The sequence below is a fragment of the Crassostrea angulata genome, chromosome 2 (genome assembly GCF_025612915.1).
Source record: "Crassostrea angulata isolate pt1a10 chromosome 2, ASM2561291v2, whole genome shotgun sequence".
Classification (NCBI taxonomy): Eukaryota; Metazoa; Mollusca; class Bivalvia; order Ostreida; family Ostreidae; genus Magallana; species Magallana angulata.
The window spans coordinates 28,655,199-28,677,415 of NC_069112.1; the positions used below are offsets into that span (position 1 = coordinate 28,655,199).

At 33.4% G+C, this 22,217-nt stretch overlaps 1 protein-coding gene across 1 annotated transcript; it reads right to left on the minus strand.

Moving 5' to 3' along the window:
- Positions 1-9,764: 9,764 nt before the first annotated feature.
- On the minus strand, positions 9,765-21,339 carry LOC128171694 (cell death abnormality protein 1-like). Its single transcript, XM_052837464.1, has 9 exons — positions 21,282-21,339; positions 17,701-17,922; positions 12,421-12,663; positions 11,711-11,848; positions 11,135-11,275; positions 10,687-10,827; positions 10,366-10,500; positions 10,100-10,199; positions 9,765-10,011 (listed from the first exon to the last, which is right to left on the minus strand). The coding sequence occupies exons 1-9, from the start codon at positions 21,337-21,339 to the stop codon at positions 9,765-9,767; spliced, it is 1,425 nt and encodes a 474-aa protein (XP_052693424.1).
- Positions 21,340-22,217: the final 878 nt, after the last annotated feature.

The following is a 22,217-nucleotide window of genomic DNA, read 5'->3' on the forward strand; positions in this document are numbered from 1 at the left end:
TCCTACGCCAGAGTTCAATATAGTCTCGTTCAACCAGACGCTCGGCTGTCTCCTTAAATCTCCGACAAGCATAAAGTCTCTCTTGTTTGTCGGAGATTAACGTATACAGTTGAGAGTCTTTTTGAACAAGAGTAGAGTTCAATTCTGTTTGGATCCATACAATTAATATTTCTCATAAGTATTTCGATTACTAATACGTAGTTTGATGGAAAAATTCTTTGAATATTACACAACATGATTGATATTGGATTTTTACGAAATTCCTGTAGGATTCATATTATAAAAATGTGCGTAATTCAAATACTTATAGGACTTTACTTGCCATGCAAATTAACATATCGTTGAATTTAAAATAAATAACAATCGATAAAATCAACTCCCGTCAGTACTTCAGTACTTTGTTTATACATGTATATGGGGTATAAAGCTATATCAAACTCTGAATCTTCTTGTGAGGCCAAAGAATTGTCCTGGGGCCAAAGTCTAAACAATTATAAAGAATCATCTGGCTGATTTGTTTCTGAGAAAAAGATATTTAAAGATTTACTCTATATATTCCTATGTAAAACTTCGACCCTCCATTGTGACCCCACCCTACCCCCGGGGGTCATGATTTTCACAACTTTGTATCTACACTTCCTGAGGATGCTTCCACACAAGTTTCAGTTTTCCTTTTTGATTAGTTTTTGAGAAGAAGATTTTTAAAGATTTACTCTATATATTCCTATGTTACATTTTGACCCCCCCCCCCCCATTGTGGCCCCACCCTACCCCCAGGGATCATGAGTTTCACTTCTTTGAATCTACATTACCTAAGAATGCTTCCACACAAGTTTCAGCTTTCCTGGTTGATTAGTTTGTGAGAAGAACATTTTTAAAGATTTACTCTATATATTCCTATGTAAATCTTCGACCCTCCATTGTGGCCCCACCCTACCCCCGGGGGTCATGATTTTCACAACTTTTGAATCTACACTTTTTAGAGAAGCTTCCACACAAGTTTCAGCTTTCCTGGCAGATTAGTTTGTGAGAAGAAAATTTTTAAAGATTTACTCTATATATTCCTATGTAAATCTTCGACCCTCCATTGTGGCCCCACCCTACCCCCGGGGGTCATGATTTTCACAACTTTGAATCTACACTTTTTAAAGATGCTTCCACACAAGTTTCAGCTTTTCTGGCTAATTTTTTTTTGAGAAGAAGATTTTTAAAGATATGTTTTACTGACAAATAATTAACCAGAAATTATTGTATGATAATTGTAAATTGTTGATTTTAGTTATCAATTCAGAATTTTTTGATTTTGAAATTTCTAATATATGCAAAGTTAACGCTTTCAACAGTAACATTAACAAATGTTGTAGGACATTGTCATTTCAGGGATCTGTGTCCTTTTAATACACTCTCGTCTATTAAGCGCACATTTTCATGCGTGTCTTGGAAAAAAATGAACTTGATTTCGAAAGCGATTTAATTTCAATTTTTTCGAAGAACTACAATAAAGGAGTTGTAAATCAGATTTTGAAACTACGATAAAAACTTGTAGTTTTATCTTCTTTAAATTGCGATAAGTACTACATGTATTTATATACATGTACTACCACACGGTAAATTAAAAATTTAAAACATAACAACCATGCATTATTTGCTCTCTGAATTCAAAGGTCTAATATTGGTGCGAGATATTTACCAATGGGAGAAAGATCAGTTGAGTTTCTGATGAGAGACATTAAAATATTGATGAAGAAGAATTCTTTTAAATCATGAATATGACTGGTTATGTCTCATAACATTAAAAAAAAAATTACATAATTATATATTCAAACTAAGCCGGACAAATGAACATTAACATTTAACTTGGTTCTTCAATCGATAAGATTGTATATATTATTTAATCTATTGGTCACCCCAAATGTATCATTTATATAGATTTTGCTTACAATGCATTGTTCAAAATCTAAATTCAGTGTAATTAACTTAAGAGTCAATGAACGAGAAGGCAAATTCAGGCTTGTTTTTATTTTCTATGTATAAAATTCTTTTAGGGATGAACAGCAGTCATACCGCAAGCAGACTGGAGGCCAATGAAACACCTATTTAATATGTAAGACATCTGTGTATAACCCGTCCAGATGTTAACCTCGGCTCGCGCATGAATTTCGGTATTTTTCAGGTGATTGATTGTTAAAATAAAATTCACAACTTTTCAAAAATGGCACATTGCGTTTGGGAACTTTACTTTCGATTCAACATTCAACCTCTTCTATAGATTGATGAGTTCGTCCACCAACTGGATCGTCAACGGCCTTGTGTATTTAGTTTCGTAACTCATTCCACAAATTACTACAACCAGCTATGAACCACTTAATAGCATACCGACCTCTGCAAATTCTAGCCATTGAGTAAATTGTACAATGGCGCAGCAACTTTCGCAAAAGACTGAATAAAACGTCTATAATATGACGCCAATCCAAGAAATTAAGGTAACTGTTTTGGTGTAGACGGTGTTGCCCAGTCACTCACAGCATGCACTTTTTGAGGATCTGTGTTAATTCGATGCTTATTCCATGCTTTGATACTATGTGCCCCAGGTATTTTACTTACTCTTTGAAAAAATCACATTTAGATGGTTTTAATTTAAGTCCATGCTGACGAAGTTTCTGAAATACTACTTCCAATCTCTGAATTCGTTTTTCTACAGTCCGTGAAAACACAATAATATCATCTAAGAATACCAGGAGTATCTGGAAAACTTCATCACGGAAACAGTGCTGCATAAGTCTCTGAAAGGTGGCGGGAGCGTTACACAGACCGAACGGCATGGTGTTTAATTCGTATAGTCCAAATGGTGTAGTAAATGCGGTTTTGTGTTTGTCGTTCTCTTCTACTGCGACTTGGTTATATCCTGAAGTCAAATCCATGGTCGAGAAATAACGGGAATTACACAGTGTATCAAATGATTCTTCAACACGGGGGAGAGGATATGCGTCTTTGATTGTCTTAGAGTTTAACTTCCGATAATCAACGCACGGACGTAATTCACCATTCTTCTTGCGAACGATAACAATTTGTGATCCATACGCACTGGTACTTTCTCTTATAATATCCCTATGTAATAGCTCTCTAATATGTTGTTTAACTTCCTCAAATTGCGTCGGGGGAATGCGTCGATACGGTAGATTGACCGGTACTCCATCCGTCAGCGTTATTTTGTGTTTTACCGTATCTGTAAATCCTGTGTCTAAATCCGACTTTGAAAATACGTCATGATATTTGTAAAATAGTGATTCTTTGTTTCGTTTTTCTTGGGCTGTCGCGTCAACTTTGTCCAAGTTTACAGGAATAAGGAACCCTGGATCACAGGAACGTTCGGTAGTAGATTCTGTCACATAACACTGTACAAATATTTCCTGTACTGTGCCACATTTGGAAAATTGCACATGGTCACTAATTCCATTGATATCTTCTTCTCCTTTTGATAATATAGTAATGCAGGTTCGAGGTGAAATTCAGACATCAGAATCAGTTATGTTCGCTAGCCGCAAATAAAAATGGCCCTTGATCACTTGAACGAATGTCCGGACTATAACAATGCTGTCACTCAGGTGCTCGCTATGCGACAATGGTTCTGCTATGGCTGAGTAATTTCCAGGTATCGGCGGCCCAGTACCGGTGATCACGATCACAGATCTTGCGGGGACTCTAACGGGATGTCGCGCAGACACTTTAGCAAAACCATACACAGTTCTGTTCTCTTGATCACACACTCGGAATGCTGACTTAATTTTCGAATTGCAGGATATTTCAGACACTTTTTCGTGATAATAATTTCCACGTTTTTTGAATAAAAATGTCTCTGCACTGTCCAATAATGTTCATTCCTAAAATTCCCGGGATATTGTGTTTACGTTTCAGAGTCACTCTATCTTCTGTATCTTTAATTATCAGGATACCGCGATCTTCTACAACGTTTCCCATACATTCAACATCAGCTTCTATGTATCCGATATAAGGGATTGAAATTCCAATTGCTGTTTTTAAATTCAATTTCACATCATTCTTTATATTCTTACAGAGTGTTTCGATGTTGTTTCTATAAAAACTTTCCGTTACTGTAGTCACCATATACCCAGTGTCTAATAAACAATTAATTTCTACTCCAAACCTTTTAATTTTAACTGTAGGGCTTTGACCAATAATATGATTGACACAGGTGGAGTCCTCTTTATTTCCTACTGATGTCAGACTCTGCTCATCAGCAGGATCTATTTTCCCGATTGTTGGTAATTTGCCGAAGTGAGATTTCGTGGACAGTTTCTTTGGATATGATTTTCGCTTTTACATGTATAGCAACGGCGGCGGTTTAACTGTGGATATGGTAATCGGTATTGTTCTTTGGATTTGGATAAAGTTTGCCGTTCAAGTAACTTTGTAAGATTGTCGATGTTTTGTTCCTGCCGTTGTATGACTTCTAAGTATTTGTCAATTCCGTTGGTAGTTTTCTCTGACTTCTGTGAATATTTTGCGGCCTGTTTTTCTGTAGTATGTCTGTCTGTTAAGCACTTTGAGCGGTTCTTTTCTTCATCCTCTGAAAACAATATTGCTTCGTCCCGAAAGTCCAAAAAATGTATATCCGGTTGTTGACGAATAAGTCGTTTTAATTCTCTACGTACTGAGATATCATTCACATTTTGCGCAAACTGTTCACACAGGGTCAAATCAGGGTTTGGAATAATATCTGTGTTTTTCGTCGTAATTTTCTTGATGAGGTTCATTAGAGCGTAACTGTATTCACGTAAAGACTCCCCATCCACCTGTTTTCGCTCAAAGAAATTTCTCTGTAGGACTGTTATTCCTTCTTTGTCTCCAAACGTTTCACTTAAAATACGCAACACTTTTGTTGGATTGCTTCTTTCTTCATATGGCCGATATTTGAATTCTTTTTTTGCCAATCCAGTCAGATTTGAATATATGAAGTCGGTACTTTCTTCTCTATTCATACGGTGACTTTTGATGACATGTTCAACTTCTTCTACCCAGTCGTCGACATGAATATCGTCCTTATCTTCATTTCCTCTGAATTTCTGCACATTACGGACTGGTTTTAAATAAGTAGTTTTGGATTTGTGTTCTTCGTTGTCCTCATCTATGCGTCTATCGAGTTCTTTTTGTAGATTTTTTATTTGTTGTCTTAATTTCTTTGTCGTCATGGTTCGGCGTTTAAAGGTATTTCTATCAAAAGAGGTAACGGTACGTTCCGGACTCGAGTTGTTTTCAGCGATGACTGCTCACTGGATGTTGTAGACATTCTTCCTCACACAAGAATCACCATTGACTGTAGATACCGGCGACGCCATTTGAGGAAGTTAAACAACATATTAGAGAGCTATTACATAGGGATATTATAAGAGAAAGTACTAGTGCGTATGCATCACCAATTGTTATCGTTCGCAAGAAGAATGGTGAATTACGTCTGTGCGTTAATTATCGGAAGTCTAACTCTAAGACAATCAAAGACGCATATCCTCTCCCCCGTGTTGAAGAATCATTGATACACTGTTTGGTTCCCGTTATTTTTCGACCATGGATTTGACTTCAGGATATAACCAAGTCGCAGTAGAAGAGAACGACAAACCCAAAACCGCATTTACTACACCATTTGGATTATACGAATTTACCACCATGCCGTTCGGTCTGTGTAACGCTACCGCCATCTTTCAGACTTATGCAGCACTGTTTCCGTGATGAAGTTTTCCAGATACTCCTGGTATTCTTAGATGATATTATTGTGTTTTCACGGACTGTAGAAAAACGAATTCAGAGATTGGAAGTAGTATTTCAGAAACTTCGTCAGCATGGACTTAAATTAAAACCATCTAAATGTGATTTTTTCAAAGAGGAAGTAAAATACCTGGGGCACATAGTAATAAAGCATGGAATCAACACAGATGCTCAAATACTGCAAGCTGTGAGTGACTGGGCAATACCGTCAACACCAAAACAGTTACCTTAATTTCTTGGATTGGCGTCTTATTATAGACGTTTTATTCAGTCTTTTGCGAAAGTTGCTGTGCCATTGTACAATTTAATCAGAAAGTTTCCGAATGCATCTAAGAAGCTGTTCTGTGAAAAGTGGAATAGTGAATGTGAAAAATCATTTGTGTTATTAAAAGAATTACTTACCAGTGCACCAATTCTAGGATATGCCGATTACACAAAAACCTTTTGCGCTTGAAGTCGATGCAAGTCTCAACGGTCTCGGAGCGGTACTTTCGCAACACCAAGATGGTCAATTACGTGTTATTGCGTACGCCAGCAGATCACTTCGTCCCAACCAATTACAGTTCTCGACGTATGGAACTTTTAGCATTGTATTGGAGTATTACCGACAAATTTCGGGATTATTTAGTGAACTCTTCTTTTACCGTTTATACCGACAATATCTACAGTCTTCTAAATTCAGTGCATACGAACAACGCTGGGTCTCGCAGTTGGCTCTCTTCAACTTTGAAATCAAATATCGCAGTGGAAAACACAATTCGAATGCAGATGCTCTTTCACGTAAGTCAGTGAGTGAAGAAGGAATACTTACCTTATCAACCAGTCTAGGAAATCTCTGGTCTTCTTAAATTCCAAAAATGCTATGTGTGTGCAACAGAGATTGTGTCAAGGATCATCCGATGTGAGATGTGTTGAAATGCAATGTTCACTTTGTCAATACAGTCAAAGTGATCTGAAACGCTTACAGTCTCAGGACAAAGACATTCATCAGTTTTTTTAAAGTTCTGGAAACAGGGAGTATATCCAACGAAAGAAGAAAGGAAAAACTGTGAAAAGGCTGTGAATATTCTTCTCAGGCAGTGGGATCGTTTAAGTATGGATAACGGAATACTTTACAGAACTGTGTGTGATCCGGTTAATGGAGAAACCAAACAGTACGTTTTACCATCTTCACTGAAAGGGGAACATCTTAAACAGTGTCATGGCAACCTTGGTCACCAGGAAATCGAAAGATCATTCAGTGTTATTAAAGACCGATCTTATTGGCCTAGAATGTTTAGTGAGATCAAAGAACATTGCAAGAACTGTGAACGTTGCTGTGTTGCCAAATCAGAAAACCAACAGATTAGACCATTGATTAGTCTATTGAACCCGAGCGAGAATAATATGATTGATAAAGCTATCTGATAATTTTCTTTATATAATTTGGTTAATACATAGAGGATATAAAACGATTTAATGCGTGTGTTTATGATATATATTCACTGAAATGCATGAAAAGTTTCTGCACTATTTTCTTACGCTTAGACTCAATTCATGTGTTCTACGCGTGCCTTCCGGTTTGAGACTTCGGCTGACAGTAAACTAATAGACGGGATCACGAGACCCCGTCTAAAAACCGACTTGAAAAATTTTCCGATCGGGTTTGGTATTTTTGTAGTACTCATGAATGTATAATGTATAAATTTTCAGAAAATTACAAAGTTCTCCATGAAATAAATCTAATTATTTCATTAAAATTAATAATTATGTATAACCTATTGCTCATTTACATCGCAACGTGTTACAGGTTCAGCCTTCTATATTATTACGCATGCGTATTTACTGTAAACCAAACACAGGCAAGGGCTCGCAAAGATTCTCCTGGACATGTTTGTTGATAAAAATATGTATGTTTTACTTCTCCCAGGTAAAAGTTGTTCAAAGTTTTTTAAAATAACCACAATTATGATTTTGTAAGCATGTATTTTTCCTGTTTATCATAGGAGTTGCTACAACCTGAATTCATTTTTGTAAATGAGGCCCCTTGAGGGGTTATTTGACATATTTATGTCTGTTTATTTTAAAATGAACAGAAATTAGTAAACCATTTATAAATTATCGAGTAAGTGAGGATGTGTTCCGTTTAGAGAGTCCCTTTAACCGCGTATAACCGTATGACCGTAGTCGGACGAAGATAATGTAGTTTTCAGCACGTGTCAATTACTGTCAATCAAAGTCCACGTTATACAAATAAACGATATAAGATCATTCCGGTTTGTACGACCCTTAAATTTCCGGAAGCTCATAATTACGTTAATTAGGTATGTGAAAGGGATTTCTATGTATTTCAACTATTACAATCAACGTTATTTCTTATTTCCTGACGATGCAATAGGTAAATCTGAAGGTATACACACACATGTTTTCAGCTGTACTGTCTCTTTAGAGAGTAAAATGTTTAGGGATATTATTTTCTACGGTTTTCAACTTATGTGGTTAAATAGGACCTCATAATGCAATACAAATTTTAATTTAAAATTTGATTTTAAATTTTAATTTTCTATCACACTAAGTTTTGATTTTTGTCAAGAAGATATACATTTAATTACAAATTCTGTATTAAGAATTAATGCCAGCTGTTATTTAAAGCAATGTTAATCACAAATTTCTGTAACTCTGTGAAAACATGAAATATCAATCATTGTGCAGTTATTAACCAACAAACTTCTAAATATTAATGTTTACTTGACCCAAGTAGTAAATTAGTTAAAATGTTCCGGCTTGGTCGCCCATTTTAAACATTATTGGTTAATCATGAAACAATTGTTAATTTCCTGTATAGATAATATATACGCTATCTTGTATTTGAATTGTCAAAGTCAAACACAATTTCCGCCAAACAGATAAAGACTTCCCTTCTATAACTCCTTATGACCTAAAAAAAATTGTATGTATAATACAAGTATCATTTATTTCACTGTGTCAATAAATACTTATATTACAAAATGGTCTCAAAAGGTTTGGATTGTAAGGAAACAGTCTCGCGGTCGGTATTAGAGAATCCAACAATAAATGACGCGTTTACTTCCCGCATTTAGTTTAAATAAACACCTAAAATATACACCTCGAACATTATGTTCAGTAGTTCAGTTCAAAAAACTGATAAAATTGCATTTGATCAATCCAGTAAAAACCAGGTTACATCATTCCCACATGTATTAATCATCAATCGTACAGCTTTTTTCTAACCATCCAACAAAATCCTACTTCAAATCATTTGTAGTAAAGTAATTTCGTTCAATCAAATTATCTAGTTTTTTGTGTAACAAGTTTCAGAATATATTATGCAACATTATGTCAAATTAAAAAAAAACCCCGAGAACAATCAAGGTCTGTTAATGAAAAATTGTTGTTATTAACACCTTACTGACAACCCTTTTTACTATTCCAAGCATTATATATATATATATATATATATATATATATATATATATATATATATATATATATATATATATATATATATATATGTGTGTTTTCCCTTGGAATGAAATATCACACTTTCATTGGTTTACACATAGCACGTGATTGCCTCATATATTTCTATATTTGTTCGGTGAAAAATAATATTAGAGAATATGGCCGTCATTAACCGACGCTTCGCTTATCATTTCGACATTTCATAGTATTTAATACATAAATTGCAAAATTTAAAATTGAATAGCAACAAAACATTGTAAGTAAGCATGGGTGAAGCAAAATTTTTTAAAGAGTATTTGAAAGGTGAGATACGTATATTAGCACCATGTTTTTAATAAGTGAATGGCCATGAATGGTATAAACCTGATTATAATCAATAAATTGAGTAGTTTAATATCTAGGTCAGCAGTTGACTTTGTCACATATCAATGTATTAAGGTGTATTTGATTTGTTTGTTGCAGAGTTATTCAATCATTGAGTTAAAAAACATTTATACACACACAAATTAAATGTAATGTTATCATAGTGTTGTGTTTTGATACTGATTTTCGTCAACATAGGGTAGCTTAAGTTCTTGGTAGATATTACTCGGCTTTAGTTCTGCATAGTTTGTACATGTATGTGGGTTTAGTTCTTGGTAGTTGGAGTTGGAATTAGGGTTTGCTTCTTTGTTGTCGCTGGTTGGTGTTGTAATTATTTTGTTTGGTTTATACAAAAACTTCCAGCATAAGCGTATATTACCGTCAAATAGTTTTTTATAAAGTATCCTGAAAAAATAATGAGCATATTGTTTTAAATTGTGTTCAATGATATCGTTATATTTTAAATGTATTTGGCATACTAAGGGATTATTACCAAAAGCACACAAGGCCGCCTGTGATAATAAGCACTACAATGAAGAGTACTATGGCAAATGCAACTATCCAAGGTGTAACATCTTCTCTTTGTTGACTTTCTACAACGATATTCGTATACAAATATTTCAACTTTATAATTTACAATACATGTCCCAGGAAAAAGGTCAAGGTATAGTAGATTTTATGTTAAAAGACGGAAATTAATTTGCGCCCCTAGAATAACAGGTAGATATGTTAATATAAATTATTTTAATACAATGATACCTTGATTACACATTTCTCCATAAAAACCCTCTTGACACCAGGATAAACATTTTCCAGTAAATCTGTCGCATGTTTGGTTTATACAATGTTGACTACACGGGTATTGGCAGTTCTTTCCATACGACTTGACACATTCTGAAATACCAAGAAATGACAAAAGGTTTAGAATATTTTCGATTTGCATTTCTTTAAAAATAATTCATTCAAAGGATTTTTGTATGAAGATTGTCATGTGCAAGTATATATTATTTATATCGACTTTATCAAAACTGTAAGATGATAATAAAAGATGAAGGTATTTAGACACGAGTTAAACCATACCTCTGTTACATTTTCTGTTGGTATATCCCGGGTCACACCCCTTGTCACAGTGACCGGTCTGTTTGTTACACAAAGAACCATTCAGACAGTGACCACTACAGTTGTTGACACAATTGTAACCATAGTTATCGTCATCACATTCTAAAGCAGTATAAGGGCACGAAATAAAAATGGAAATAGAAATGATTATTGTTAGAATCATTTTTGAAAGGTATTTATTTTCCCCTAAACTATGAAAGGAATTTAATATTTTTCTATGCCCTACTTATGATTAACTATATAGAAAATAGAATTCAAAATGATTACATTCTGATTGACATCCAGGTATAAAACAATCCAGAATCTCTCATCTTGTCTTTTAATGTGATTTTGAAATGTAGGGCTTGTTTTTTAATTAGGAAAAAATGGGGTAAGATAGTACTATTTTTTAAAATATATACAAAATTACGCCTTTTGCACATAGATCCTGTCCACCCAGTATCACACCCTCCTTCACACTGTCCGTTTACGTGATCACAGGTAATACCGTCTCTACAGTGTCCTACACAGAGTTGACTACAGTTGTCACCGTACAATCCCTGGCTACATTCTATTCGTTAAAAACGTTTACATCATGCTCTCTTTGTTAAGCAAAAGTATGCTGCAACAACAACCGAAATGGAAAGTCCACCAACCATATTTGTACCGAATAACACTTTTGTTAGGCAATTGCAATCCAAACTAACAAATTGTGGTCACTCAGAAAATATAATAAAATGACATGTTTTCTTTAAGAACTGCTAATAGTACGTACATGTTAGCCCAAAACGATAATAAGCGTTGGAAAAAAAAAGTTTTGTTCTTAAAATCTTTTTCATACAAACTTATATTCTTTGTTACCTTAACAAAGTCATTTCAACACTGAACCCTTAAAGACAGTTATGCTCATGACATGACATATGCTGAATCATGTTATATAGGGCGCATGTTATACCAGAACCTCTTCCCCTTTACAAAAAATATAAATATATACAATTAATCATACTTGAGTTACAAGACAGTCCTCTCCATCCAGATTTACACCCAAAACAGTTTCCATTCAGAATGTTACATGTGTTGTCTTTACAGTTGATGGGACATGATATGTCACAGTTACTGCCATATACGTTTAGTTTTTTACATCCTATGTCAAATATAAAAAGTACTTAAAGGACTGAAAGACGGGGTCAAATTTATCAATTTTACAAAAAAAATTCTTTTCCCGTGCTATCTGGAAGTGGTTTTTCCCTTTTTCATATATTCATAAGCTTGAAACTATACTCGATCATTGTTCTTTTGTTCCGTTTTTTGTGATAAAATAACTTAAAATATTTCATTCAACTTTTTCTTAGCGTAGATTCAATTGATTTGTTTTACGCGGGCCATCCGGTTTGAGTTTTCGACTGACAGTGAAACTCTGTCATTTAGTCAAATAAATGTTAACCAAAATGCCTGGAAGTGTTGTTGAATGCCAAGCTATGTAATTCAGTCACCTCTGAGTTACCTTTCAGCCATATTCCAGTTGACTGAATAACAGTTTTTCATCCAGTAGGATTAATGATTATCATTTTTTTCCATTTGAAATTAAAAGTAATACTTTGCTGATATGGTTAACAAAAATTATAAAGAATCGATTATGTCAACAAATTAAATAATAATGCTTTTTTGTTATATTTTGCGTACTGTGCAATGCATCTTAAAATTCAAAATATGTACCTTGGATGACGACCTCACAAAGCTCATTAAAAACATTTATGATTGCGTATCCCTCTGGATAGCTCACTCCATCAAATCGCTCGTTGTAAAATATCACGTAACGTCCATGTTCTGTACACGTGGTTGTAAAATTCAGGGGCGGTAACTGAGGCCCGTCTTTGTAACACAGAAAAGAACCATGTATATTACCAGTGGTGGATACATAAAGGGAAAATCCAGCAACACGTCCTCTCTGTCTGTCTTCTACATAAACAGTTGAAAACGTTTATGGATAATATAATTGTGGATATATTAATATATAGTCTGTCCTAAATTATATAGGCAGCATATTCCGCCGATTTTTAAAAAATAAATACACATACCTGTAAAAGAGGTGTAATTAAAATCAATGAAGAGAAAAATAACCAAGATGTCTTTCTTGAAACGTTATCATTTTTATTCGGAAAAATTTACAGGAACGAAAACAGATTTTTTATAGAGATTTATAAAAGGGATTTTTTGTCCACGCAGAAAATATATAAGCGAGGTTAAACCGGATGCTATGGGGAAAATTCAATCCTGGTTCCTGTGCGTAATGGGAATCAGGGAACCAAGGCTAGCAAACGTTTATCTGAATCAGGATCGGGATTCTATGCCATATAAAAACATACGTTCAAAGGCGCTGTAATTGTAAAGTTGTCGGTAAACAGTACAGAAGTTTCCAAAACTACAACAGACATCAAACAAAACCTAACTTTACTTTTACAAAAGGCGATGCTAGAGTATTTCCCAATTAAATTTTTTTAAGCATTTAAGTATGATTGAATAATTATGTGACTGTTTATAATAGATAATTGAATAATTATGCCACTGTATAAAAGTTAAAATCTGAAGAAAAATGCAGCAAAATATGAAATGCCTGATACTATATCAATGCAATCTTCATTCATATAGATAATAATTATTTAAGAAGTATGAACCCTTTAAATTCTGAGATAAAAAAAGGGCTATACATATACGTAATACAACGTACCAATTTAGTGGTAAAAATCATGGGGCTAGAGTCGGTGGAATCTCTGATAATTTTAAGGCTTACAAGTTTTCGTTAGAAACACATGCGTATGGTCCACGTATTGCAGTCCTTTTTTAAAGGACAACAACTTGTACATCTTTTTTTCAGTCACTTGGAATGCCTCGCGCAATTTTTTAACCTTATTAACCAGGTATGCTGCAATGCAAAATCACCGTGGACCTATATCATTTTTAACCGTGTATTGAAACCTGATAGGCTATAGGGGCGTTTAAATGGAGAAATCGTAGAAATGTTTCATACTTTTGGGTGAATATCATTTGAAACCTGTGGTATTTATAAATATCGAGCAATTAAGCAAAATGTGAATCGAGAATATCTTCGGACAGAGTATAGCAGAGCTTTTTTTTTTCTTGAATCATCGTCATTGTTTGGGTTATTTAACAAATAAAAATGCAATAGTTCTGCTGGCTTTATTTTTTCATTATTTAATAAACTGGAAGTGAAGTGTACTATTATAACAGTAATTGGACATTTTGTTGTAGATAGTGTATTCTATTGTCTAATTTGAAAAAAAAAAACATTAACTAAACTAACTAAAATCTTTTCTTTAAAATAGTTTCGTTGCTTTGTATGAAGCATTTCGTTTTACATTTACAAATTTTGTTTCATACATAATGCGTATATTTTTTAATCTAAATATATCAGACTATTGATTCTTTTACAAAAAAGCAGAGTAAGGTATGGGAACCATATATACTCTTATAATAAACACATTTTATTTTGCCTGCAAAATTCATTTCACCGTTAAAACAATAGCACATTAGTTTATGTTTTACAATGAGGATGCTGTATTTTCCTTGCTTTTATTAAAATATAAATATCAATTTAAATTTTTTCACGGCACTGCATAATATCTTTGAATCAATCGGTAGTGGGTTATTTCAATGACTACTAAATTAAAACTAATATTGCATTGCTTAAATCATCCCGTCCTCTCCTTCAATAACGTTGTGAATGAACACCTTGTTGGAGTGCTTAGTATTTATTGACATATATATCTATTATACAGGGTGTCCCAAAACATATGTTACACTTTTAATCATCAATAACTTTATTAGATTAAAAGCAATTTTAATGATTTTTTATCAACATCTAGTGTATAAGTTTTAATTTCATTTGAGAAAAGTTTGGGAAATTATGTTGAACAATCAGGTAATTATGACGTCATAATGATGTCATCACACTTATCAAGATGGAACCTTCATGTGAACAGCTGGCAGAAATTGTCAAACTTTACTATGAGTGTAAATCTGTGACTTTAGTCATAAAAACAATGAGAAAACGACATCCTGAAATGAAAATGCTCAACAGAATGCTAATATACAGACTTGTGAGGAGGTTTGAAGGTAAAGGCACTATAAGTGACACAAGGCAAAATTCTGGTATTGGGAGACCAAGGAGTGTCCGTACTAAAGAGAACATTGATGCCATTGATAGACTTATCATTGAAACTCCACAAAAGTCAGTAAGACGTGTACTGCATGAACTAGATGGCAATGTCAGTAAATCCAGTGTTCATAGAATACTCAAATTTGATTTAAAACTGATTCCTTACAAGATAAGTGTGATGCAGCATTTAAAAGGGACAGACATTAGAAGTCGTTTAGAGTTTGCCCATTGGATTTTAAGTAGACCAGACTCTGAAAATTTAACAGATGCCATATGTTTTTCCGATGAAGCCCACTTCCATCTCAATAATGTTGTTAATAAACAGAATTTTAGATTCTGGGGTTAGGCAAAACCCAATTTTTATGTGGAAAAACCTCGTAACTGTGAGAAAGTCACTGTTTGGGCTGCACTAAGTTCAACTGGAATTATTGGCCCTTTTTTCTTTGAAGACATCGAAGGCGAGGCAGTGACAGTAAATTCTGAACGATATTTAAAGTTAATGAAATCTAAGTTTCTTCCAGCCCTTAGACGAAAAGTTGTAAATTTTGATGATGTGTGGTTTCAACAGGATGGTGCTACGCCACACACGGGTTGTGTTCTTCAGTGGTTTGACAACACATTTGGTGATCAATACATTTCTTATCGTACAGCAAATGTTTGGCCACCGCACTCCCCCGATCTAAACCCCCTTGGTTTCTTTTTGTGTGGTTATTTTAAAGACAGAGAGTATACTCTCCTTCCCCAGAAACAACAGAGGACCTAAAAACAGCAATTACACGAGAAATAACATCAATCTCTGTTGATACATGTAAAGCTGTGATAAAAAACTTCAGAAATCGTGTTCAAACGATGTTGAAGGCAAAGGTACGTCATTTGGTACATATGTTGTAAAATGACACTATGTTATTCCAAAGAAATTTTTGGGTGATTAACAAAGAAACTGTAAAAAATGTATGCTTAACAAAAAGTTTAGAACTCTTTTGTTTTATGTTGTAGATTTCATAATTGTAACTTAAGGTATTACAATTTTATAACAGTTTAAAAGTGTAACATATGTTTTGGGACACCCTGTATCTAATAAAGAAAACTTATTGATTGCAAAAATGTTAAGTTCAAGGTACATGAGCAATTCAAACGTCTGCATGTAATTATAGAAGTTGGATGACAAAGTCTAATAGGACGCTTAATCCATTACACTCTTAAACACTTTGATTTATTTTTTATAATTATTCATTTATATCATTTTTCATTATTTATCAAGTATCGGATTTACATTTTAAAATACAACCCTTGTATTACAGTTGCCAATAATTGATTCTTTTCTAATGTATGGTACCAACACGGTATTAATTTAGTTAGAATTTTTATTATCTGAAAATGGAGCTTTTTGACTTATGTAATCCTTTGTTTATGTATGATTCATACGTTATGCAATACAACAGTATCATTTGTGGTATTTCAAAATTCATAAATACAGTTTATGTGAAAAGAGTAAATATTGAAAAAAAAATGATCCTGTTATACTAAAGTATATTTAAGTGATTTCATTGAAAAAAAATTGAACCAAGGTCGTAAACAAAACCTTGAACTATACTGATGTTGTCCCAACTGCAATTTCATGATTAAACAATACAATTCCATATAGAAAAAAATTGCATACAAGACTTTTAAAACATGTGTTGTGACAACTAATGATAATTCTGTTCAATAGCTACAGTACAGAGTTCTACACAGAATTCTTCCTGAGAATTATTATTTGATAAAAAGCAAGATAATTGCAAATGATTGCTGAAAAATAGAAACAATAAAACAACATATTTGCAATTGTACTAATGTCTATAAAGAAAAAAACAAGGAAGTGGTTGATTTTGATGTGTTGAATATACTGTTTGAAAAAAATCTACGAATGTAGATAAGAAACCTGCTGAACTAATGCATCGTCAAAATTTCGGCGAAGGGAATATGAACAATCAGAGTTGGTATATTTTTGTTGTTTAAAAGTGTATCATTAAATTAAACAGATATGATTTTCTATCAATATTATAATTGTTTTTTTTTATCTTTGTTTGGCTCATTTATTTTAATAAACGACCTTGTCAAGAACTACCATTTACTTTTGGTTTTTGAATGAGTATGTGCATGAAAATAGCATGGAAAGAAAGTGAAGAAACATACAAAAAAATGAAATTATGCAAATATTGATTTAATATGCTTGAATTTTAAAATTGTAAATAAAGAAAAAATCAAAATATGTCAGATAATTAGAATATTTGATATCGATAAGGACAAAATCTATATAACATATGTGTATGTACCATCATTTTTAAAAGGGGCTGGGGCGGGGCAGATTTATCCAACATCTTGACAAACAATTAAAGGAAAAGGAAACAAATGCTGTCTTCAAAATCCTAATCCGTGTGTGTATGGGATGCCTAAAACTTCTAAAACTTATACTTTTTAAATTTCAATGTTAATTGCAAATTTTTAATGCTTCCCTTAAAATGATGAATGATAGGGAGGGGCAATTCCTCCAAAAGTAATTATCTATATATATTAAATTAAAGAAAATGTAAGTTGCCGTAGTTTACTATCCTGTTATTTTTTCCTTCCCTTCCCTATTTCTATCTTTTAATCTCCTGTTTCTCGCCATATCTCTCATATTATATGTTTGTTCATAAAATAAAAGATTGTCTGATTACAGAGCGTAGCATCATTTACTGCCATATATAATTTAGCACCAGTGATTAAATAATGTCATCAAAACTTTTTTTTAAATAATTCATTTTCATTTCAGTATCGATTTCTATATGAGTACATACCGAAACCGTCGTAGTTCTTAAACAAGATGTTGATGCTGTAAATGTTGTACACTCCACCAAGATCCACTTTCCACCATACCGTCTTCTCTTGAGAATTGCGCCCTATTTCTCGTGGCCTCATACACGTTGATGTATTTCTATCAACTGCAGAACTAGCATAGAACAAGTTCCAGTCTGAATATGTATGTGATTGTGTGGCGTGTGTGTTGAAGGACAAGTCATCTGCAAGCACATTGTAAATCTGAACAAATCTAGAATCACAACAATGGGACATATTAATAGATACTAGTGTGCGACATAAGATACATGTACGTCGTGAATATACGTTCTATAGTAAAAAAAAATAGAAACGTAAATGTAACAACTAAAAGAATAAGGAAATGGTTACAAACTTAGGAATATAAACGACATATTTCACAGTGAAACTCGAAAGGTAGTAAACACAGGACGAAAAACCACCTTTAAGTCCTTAAAGGTGGCTTAAAGGTGACTTAAAGGAGCTTAAAGGCTATACGACCTTTAAGCCGCCTTTAAGTCACCTTTAAGCAAGTGCTTATAGGTCCTTAATGTTCAAACTTCTTTAAGCCACCTTTAAGCATCTTTAAGTGGCATTTACGCTCTCTTTACACTGCCTTTACACTGTCTTTAAGTGGCCTTTAAGTCAATATTGATCAAGCTGAACAATAAACACATATATTAAATGCAAAAGCTCTTTTATAGAGATGGAAGGGGGTCATCCAAGTGATAATATAATTTCCAAGGAAGGGGGGGGGGTGTTCCAGGCGGTTTTAGTCGTCGCTCCATTAAACACAGATCGCTATCATCAGCACCGCAGATTGCCGTTATAAAATTCTTTATAATTTTTTGGGGGTTTCAAAATTATTGTAGGGATGAGCGCAGTCTCTGTATCTTAATATGTGCATAAAACTAATTAAAGTATGTTTGTTTCCTATTATAAATTAATCGGTGAAAAAATCTCTCTCTCTCTCTCTCTCTCTCTCTCTCTCTCAGTTCATCCGGTTATTAAACAAAATAAAGATAATGAACCAAAAATGCATGATTTAATTTGTTAATCGGTTTAAGGTTTGTATTTTTTTTTGAATTTTCATTATTTCTAACTCTAGATCTGCTAGATACATGTTAAAGATGAAAAGACTCTCAACTGCCTTTGTTATATCGGGCAGGATATTACTGCTTTGTTTGTCTAGACATAGTTTTGTTCGTTTGTGTATATCTAATTAGAGTCTATTGTTTGTACAACTTAAGAAAACCCCTGGAACTAACACAGAATATACAAGATATACACAACAGTTGTGTCGTGTGCCCAGGTGCATGTTTGTGTATATCTAATTAAAGTCTATTGTTTGTCCAACTTAAGAAAACCCCTGGAACTAACACAGAATATACAAGATATACACAACAGGTGTGTCGTGTGCCCAGGTGCACGTCAGGGTTTCTAAAGGCGTTGAATTTTAGTATGTACGAGTATACGATAAGTCTAGTGAATAAAAGTTAATTTACATTTGTAATTCATTTTCAGAGTATTATTTCCTAGCTCTGGGTTTCAAAGATGTTACGTCTACAAATTAACGATACATGTATGTAAGAGTAAAATCTTGAGGCTAATTAATTAATGTACTGGTGATCATAAATAGGGGTTGATTATTTAAATATATGTATAAGGGTAAATATGTCAAATATACCCGGCCTGGCACATCATACAATTGTATGTACAAGTCATTTGCAATTGCCACATGCAGTAAATACGTCACCGGTAATTGGTAATTTTGTTTGTTATAGAATTGATAGTTTATAAATCATGTACATACAATTACATGTAAATATTTAAACATATTGGAACGGCGCCGCGATCATGAAAACCTGGAAATTGCGGAAAATTGAACAAATACCCTAATAGTATCAATGCATTTAATAAAAGAAATGATTTCATTTTCTTTCTTACATTTTTATAGCTATAAATAAGATGAACGTTTATCTACTCGGTTTACATTTATTAACTACATGTCAGAAAGCCTACTATCGTGAACCTAACGGTTTCCATTTAGGTATAATATAATTTTGTTCACTGAAGACCAAGTTCCGTATTTCATTCTAAATACATGCATGCATGTAATTTATAAATTAGATATAATTGATTGTTGTTTGTCAAAATCTTTTCAAGTAAACACATTCAACACAGTGATTCAATATCCACTGATAAATGTAAGTTGCCGTGGCGCAGAGGATGTGTGGTGATGCTAGTGAACTAAGGGTCCTGGGTTCAATTCTCGCCGTGGCCGGTTTTTTGTTTGTGTTTTTTTTTTCATTTTTCTTTCTAGAACAAAAACCGTTTTAATACCTTTTCTTTCATAAAGTTAATACATTTTGTTGGAAATTAAGCACAACATTGAATTAATTTTTTTTTAATGGCTTAAAGGTGGCTTAAAGAAGTTTGGACATTAAGGACCTATAAGTTGTCCTTAAAGGTGGCTTAAAGGTGACTTAAAGATAGTCTTTAAGCTGCCTTTAAGCCATCTTTACGCTTTCTTTAAGCCACCTTTAAGCAATACATATAGCTTAAAGGTACCTTAAAGGTGGCTTAAAGATCGTCTTTAAGCTACCTATAAACACCTTTAAGCTATCTTTAAGGAGGACTTAAAGATGGTCATTCATCCTGTGAAACATCCCAAAAATAAAGAAATCGTACATATTTAAGGTTTTCACAAAACAGCAAAGTTTACGAGAAGCGAAGGCCCACACACCAATAATACTATTCTTTGACAATTTGAGAATGTTTCCTTGACATCATTTAGTTCAAATTAAGCAATTTTTTCACAATGAAAATTTAGATTAAGTAAACTCATTCTTAATATGTCAACATTTTTATCATTCAGCCATATTTTCTTGTACAGTACCGATCAGACCCAACCCAACACCAGAGTTAACCCCAACTAAACCCCGGGTTTAGTTTTGGGGTTTACTTTGGGTTTGCTTTTTAAAAACTTGGATCCACTCGGGGATTTACTTTGAGTTTACTTTGAAATTGCTTTTGAGGTCAACTTACTCACTGAAGTATGAAGCAGACCCGTCTTTAATCTTACCATCCTACTGCCCTTGGTATATTCCAGATACACAGTTAGTGCCTATGGGTATACTTCTGACCGGGTTTGCTCACTGTGTCCACTCTGGGTTTACTCCGGTTGTATTACGGGTCCACTATATTAAACTCGGTGTAAACCCAGGGTTAAGTTGGGGTTTACTTTCTGTTAGGTTGGATCTGATCGGTCCTCTATATTTATTTGTAGCGACAATAAAACTAAAAAAATATCAATTCAAAAACGTTTTGAGAACAATTTATGAAATGTTCAATTAAAAACCCGATTCGAAAAAGGTCGCTTACAATTTATTTCTGCATCAACTTCAACTGCTGATCAACAAAAATGATTTATCGTTTATCGTTACATAGCTATGTGAAAAGTTAAAATCAATTCTCCCAACCATAACAACAAAATATCAAAAAAGAGTTTGGACAGAATGACTGACTGACAGATTGAAAGACAGATAAGTAGTAAGGCACATACCGTATGATAATGCTAAAGATAATCCTGCAAGATAGAAAAATAAGTTTTTATACTCCATTGGTGTCATTAAACCACATATCATTTGACTGTTAAGTACCAGGAAGATATTTTTTAAATATGGAGAACATGTCTGGTCAATATTTCAACTGGCTATAAAAACCTTGAGGTTGCTCACTACATCAAGGCTTACACGTTTTATGACACATCACAATTTACATGTTACGATTCAAATGTTCTGTGAAATTATTTGTATAGATTGATTTATTTGAACATTATCAAATAGTGGTTACATTATCTAGCTTGTGAACACAGATCTCGAGTTTAAATCAGCATCAGTCTTTTGTTAATATTAACTGAATTCAATATTGGGTTTCATACCTCCCCTCCCCCAAAAAACAAAAAAAAAACTGCTTATTTATTCATTTGATTTGTGTATCTCTTGTGCGTCATGCTATTTTTGATTATCAGTTCAATTACCGATGATTTAAGAAACAATCTCACAGTTTAATGAGGTACCTTAAATTTACCATTTTTTTTCTTTTAATATTAACGTATAAGCAGAGTTTGTATGAACAATCTTCAGACAATTAAGAATTTTATTCTTTGTCAAAAATTATATTAATATTGTACCTGTATCAATACCACTCTAGTTAAGGAAGTTAGAACGATACAATCAATAAAAGGTGTCATAATTACAGGACAACCGATCTTTTCTTTTAGAATAATGTAAATTAAACAAATAAATAGACACGTTTAGATGCTAAGGCTATTTAGGGAACTAAAAAAAAAATATTATAAACATGCGTTGATCGAATTTTTTTTATAACATTTAGTACTGTTTGACTTTTATGACATTTTGAACACTTGCAAGCCACTGTAAATTGACCAAACATAAGCACAAACAAGGTCATTTTTCATAAAAATTGAGATTTCCTA

Coding starts and splice junctions, on each gene's coding strand:
- LOC128171694 (XM_052837464.1), bottom strand. CDS start 21,339: ATGGAGTATAAAAACTTATTTTTCTATCTTGCAGGATTATCTTTAGCA. Junction 11,849..12,420: donor TTGTGAGGTCGTCATCCAAG/GTACATATTTTG, acceptor TATTTGACATAG/GATGTAAAAAACTAAACGTA. Junction 10,501..10,686: donor CAACAGAAAATGTAACAGAG/GTATGGTTTAAC, acceptor TTGGTATTTCAG/AATGTGTCAAGTCGTATGGA.